The sequence below is a fragment of the Montipora capricornis genome, chromosome 6 (assembly GCF_036669925.1).
Source record: "Montipora capricornis isolate CH-2021 chromosome 6, ASM3666992v2, whole genome shotgun sequence".
Taxonomy (NCBI): domain Eukaryota; kingdom Metazoa; phylum Cnidaria; class Anthozoa; order Scleractinia; family Acroporidae; genus Montipora; species Montipora capricornis.
This window is the reverse complement of record NC_090888.1, coordinates 9,690,088-9,694,788: the sequence shown is the minus strand read 5'-3', so window position 1 is coordinate 9,694,788 and position 4,701 is coordinate 9,690,088. Positions and strand designations below refer to the sequence as shown.

General features: G+C 39.4%; 1 protein-coding gene across 1 annotated transcript in view; it reads right to left on the bottom strand.

Moving 5' to 3' along the window:
- Positions 1-4,037, bottom strand: part of LOC138054649 (prolyl 4-hydroxylase subunit alpha-1-like) — a 22,503-nt gene extending 18,466 nt beyond the window's left edge. The window contains exon 1 of the mRNA XM_068901137.1: positions 3,866-4,037. Coding sequence (XP_068757238.1) covers positions 3,866-3,922 — 57 coding nt within the window. The 5' untranslated portion in view covers positions 3,923-4,037. The remainder of the gene's footprint in view (positions 1-3,865) is intronic.
- Positions 4,038-4,701: the final 664 nt, after the last annotated feature.

Below are 4,701 nucleotides of genomic sequence, written 5' to 3'. Positions count from 1 at the left end.
ATGTAAGCTTAGTTCTCTAAGAAGAGCGAAGATGGCGGTGAGGTTCAGCGACTTCGTTCTACCAATTATAACCCCATATGCCCAACCGAAATTTCCGCATGTAAACCAATCAAAAGAATCGTTTAAAAATAAAGAACTTCATTTAATTGTCTATTGTATTTAGCGCTGATTCACTAATTGTGGACATTGTAAAGAAATCAAATCGAAATCACAATAACACGTATCAAATCGCAGGTTGGTTTTTGCAGGAGAGGGAAAACCGGTTTACCCGAAGAAAAACCTGTCGGGCCAGAGTAGTGAAAAAAATTAACTCAACCAACTTATGACGCCGAGTCTGGGAATCGAACCAGAGCCACATTGGTGGGAAGCAAATGCTCTCACCCCTGCGCCATCATTAGTTTTCTAGGATCTTCTAACTACAAGAATCTTCCTCCCAGCACGTAAACACCCCTCTAAAATTTTAACGCTACTTCTTAAGTGACTATAACAATCAGACATAGGTTGATGCTATTCTGATTTGAAGAAATATGGATGTAGCTAAAAAAGTTACTGTTAAAAGATCCAACTCAAGACCTCACTTTAAGCTACATTGAAATTTCTTAAGGATTTTCGTCCTTAACTCAGAACCTTTTAATTAAGCATACCCCTGTAGGAAAGAAAAAAAAAAAACCAGATTTTTCTATTTAATGGAATCCTCCGCCAGGGCTAAACTATAGAATACAGGGCAACTTTTGAAACGAGTTTTCTTTTCAGTGGCTCTGTGGCTCGGTAGCCGTCAAATAAAACAAGTTTTAATTGAGTGCCGGCTCGGCACTCACGAGCCGCGAAGCAACTCAAAGATATACCTTACTCGTTCTTTCATTGTGTTTCTCTCAATGACAAACCTTATTCCTTCCTTGAACATTAACTTTTACTGTCGAGCCGCGGAGCCACTGCATTGATACTGCTTCAAAAATGGCCCTGCATAGCCATAGTTGCTCCAGAGGAAAACAATGGAATCTCGGCTACCACCTTCTAGTATATGGCGTGTGATCCCCGCTTAAACTAATGTCTTCAATTACGTATTACCTTTCAAATTCGGATCAACTTCAAATCGGAACATCTCTAAATTCGGATCAATTTCATTCGGAATATCTCTAAATTAGGATCAACTTCAATTCGGAATATCTCTAAATTCGGATCAACTTCAAATTCGGAACATTTCTAAATTCGGATCAAATTTAAATTCATAAATTCGAAATTCGGATCAACTTCAAATTCGGGAACAAACTCTAAATTCGGTGTCTCCCCAAATCCTCGAACCCATTATGTCCGAGTTAGCCTGGTTGCTTAGTCCCTAATAATTAACAATTGTTCTACGAGGGTGCCCAAGATATGAAGTGATAGATAACTAACAAGGCGCGTAGCGCCAAGTTGGTTATAATCATTTTATATCGAGCAGGCTCGAGTATAATAATTGTTCTGTTAAAAACTCCCGGATCAACATCCCTTCCACTGAAGCATCGATTTCTGCCTCGGTCAATTCCGGTCCAAAACGGCTTTTGTCGGCCAATTTTTCTCAGAGCTGCAAAAATTTTTTCAGCTCGCTTCATTGCTGACGCTTTCATTGACCGTATTCGGTATAGCATGTATATTTAACAATTATTCCAGAAGCGCGCGTTGGATATGAGATGGTAAATAGCCAACGAGGCGCGTAGCGCCGAGTTGGCTATAACCAGTCTCATATCCAACAAGCGCGAATGGAATAATTGTTTTATTAAATTCCTTCAACTCCAAAAATTTGGAAGTACGAAATATGAGCGGAAAAAGCGAGCAAATCCGAGCGAAATCGAAAAATACTTGATGAGAACTGATGCGATGTTGTGTAATACCTTGTTGTCAGACACGCAGGCTTATCACAAAAACATTTCTTGCCTTTTCGCGTACTTCTAAACGTCGGAATTGATCCAAACTTTCCACAAAAAAAGTTTTTTTTCTCCTTTTTGGCTTTATTCAAAGAGTAATTTCGCATTCCGGCGAAAACATTTTTAGTTTAGCAACGCTTAACGCAATTATTTACCATATAAGGTCAAACCAAGGTATATGAGCTGATAACCGAGATTGAGTGAACCAATCAGAACACGCGAAATGCACTATCCGAGGTTGAGAATTTAATAAAAACTGATAGCCTGTGTCCGGCGAGCTAATGAAAATGCTGGAAACTGATATCCGCAGTTCAGTTTTCAAAAACATAATTTATTCATTCTCCCCTCTCAATATGGTGGACAATGTATCTTCAGGGAGTCAAAAAGTGAAGGACGAAACTTTTCAGAAGTAGTTTCTTTGCTTCGTAAAAGCTGAGTCTTTACTTCCCAGTCAGACTCACAAGAACCCTGCAACAGTTAGTCCTCCTAGTGTTGAAACCAGCATTTCAAGTGATCGTACGATCGCAAACTTTTCGATCTCTGTTTGCGAGATACAGTGCCTACTGCAGCCTTTTCTCCTGCCATTTCGTTAGGACAACCAAGAGCGTCGTCAAGGATCTGGTCGTGATTATGCAAAGATAGAGGTCTTTGTAAAGCATGAAAATTTGGTTTCATCAAACGAGTTGATAAAGGTTGAATTACCACCTTGAAAGATTTGGAAAGCTGACGTTTCGATCGTTAGCCCTTCGTCAGAGCAAATAGAGTAGTTGTGGGAGTTGCTGGTTTTATGATGGTGTGGAGGATCTTCGCCATTGCGGTGGACATATGGTGACATGAATTTGGGATTAAATTAATGGAATGAGATGCGTTCATTGATTCCGTGAGGATAGAGTGTACCTAGTTGAAAGATGAATTTTTGTTTCAGATTCTTGCGGCTTTCTGTGTTCCCGTGGTGTAAGGATAGGCTGCAAATTGTCATGTTGTGGTGGGAGTGATTACTAGGGAAGATTAAAATGGCGCACGGCTGGTTTTGACGCATTTGTGTCGTTTTTTCTACATCTCGTAAGTGTTCGCGAAAGCGATCCGTGTTTAAATAAAGTCTTCTCCTTTTATTTCTAACATGGTTAAGATCTCAGGACTGAATCGCTTCATTAAAATCACTGACTACTTTACGTGCATCGACGTAAATGCCATCTATTGCACAACCTGTAAGAAGATCATACTGCATAACCTGTGAGAAGATCTACATAGGCGAAACAGGGAGAAGATTGGCGGACCGCTTTCGCGAATACCTACGAGATGAAAAAAAAAAAGGGACACAGATGCGTCAAAACCAGTTGCGCGCTATTTTAATCTTCCTACTCACTCCCCACCACAACATGACAATTTGCGGCCTATCCTAACATTTAAGAATACCAGAAAATCCGAGCTACCGCAAGGACGTTCTAATTTTTTGAAAACAGATTATCGACTCTTTTCGCTCTGTTTCACGGTCTTGATATTTTTGTGAAAGGGATCAGTATATTTTGACTGACAGGCAGATATACTCACTTTGCCTTCAAAACCTTAATAAGTTTTATCTGTTTTCTCCAGAAGTTAAATTGTTGAAAATGTTTCCTCATTCTATCAATAATATTCTGGAGATTTATCATGTTTCCGTTCCCGTACGCGTCGTTGCTTTTATCCCCAGTTTTTCGTTTTCACAGCAAGTATTCAAAACATGTACCGAGATGAAAAACGCACGGACATGCAGCTCGCAGAGAGCGCAACTGAAATCGTGCAGCGCGAACTACAGAGCTTGCAGTAGCTTTTGTTCATTGTCATCATGAACGAAAAAAATAATCACCTCATAAACCTGTTGTTTTTGTGGCATTTTTGGAACAGTTCCCGTCATCTTTGCGAGCTGTTGCGAGATCGCTCTAAAAATGACCTACCGTACCAGTCATGAGATCGATGCTTACCAGAGCAAAAATGGCTTCTTCGCGACTTAGAATGATTGTTTGCCAAGACGCTTGCATTGACTTTTAAAACCTCATTCAAGTCCCCGCCTTGTTGTTAACCTTCTCTGGAAAGCCCTGTCAGAAGGGCCAAGGCCAAAGATATTAAAATTTGCCAGCAGCTGATGAGACTAAAATAAACCAACTCAATGTGTTGTACCTCTAGCTCATTCAATGCATTCTCCTTTTAGACTGGGTAGCTGTTATATTGTATTTAACACACAAGGAGTGCGGTAAACAACAAAGGACATTTGTTTCCACAAAACCTTACCGTGAGGTATAACTTTGCGGAAATTGCTTCCAAATTTAGCTCCTTATTCAAGTTGTCTTATTAAATGATAAAAAAAACCATCCCTGCATGCTTGTTAATAACCGGGTCTTTTGTAGCGTCTGCAGATTTTCCCCTCTTCCGATTCCCTCAAGCAGACATACAGAAGATATTCAAATGATTTTTAGGTCTAACCTATTGCAATTGATAAAAATGTATACAAAAAACTTGATATCAAAGATCAATCCTTATCGGTGTATTGTCGGTAAATTAGGCCCTGCGTTTAAAGTCAGAAAAACCGTCTTGGTGGTAAAACTATTACCTGTTGCTGTTTATCGATCATTTTCAATTATTCTCCTCTTCTTGCATGCGAACAAAGGGATAACGAAGAATATTAGTATTTTCAATCACGTTCCTTGTATTTATAAGCATGTTGCATAATTTAGCACCTTAATGAAAGAAATTACTGATTTATTTCGGGGCTCGTCTTTTCTAGAAATGTTATCCAAATAATAATTTTCTTGAGAATTTT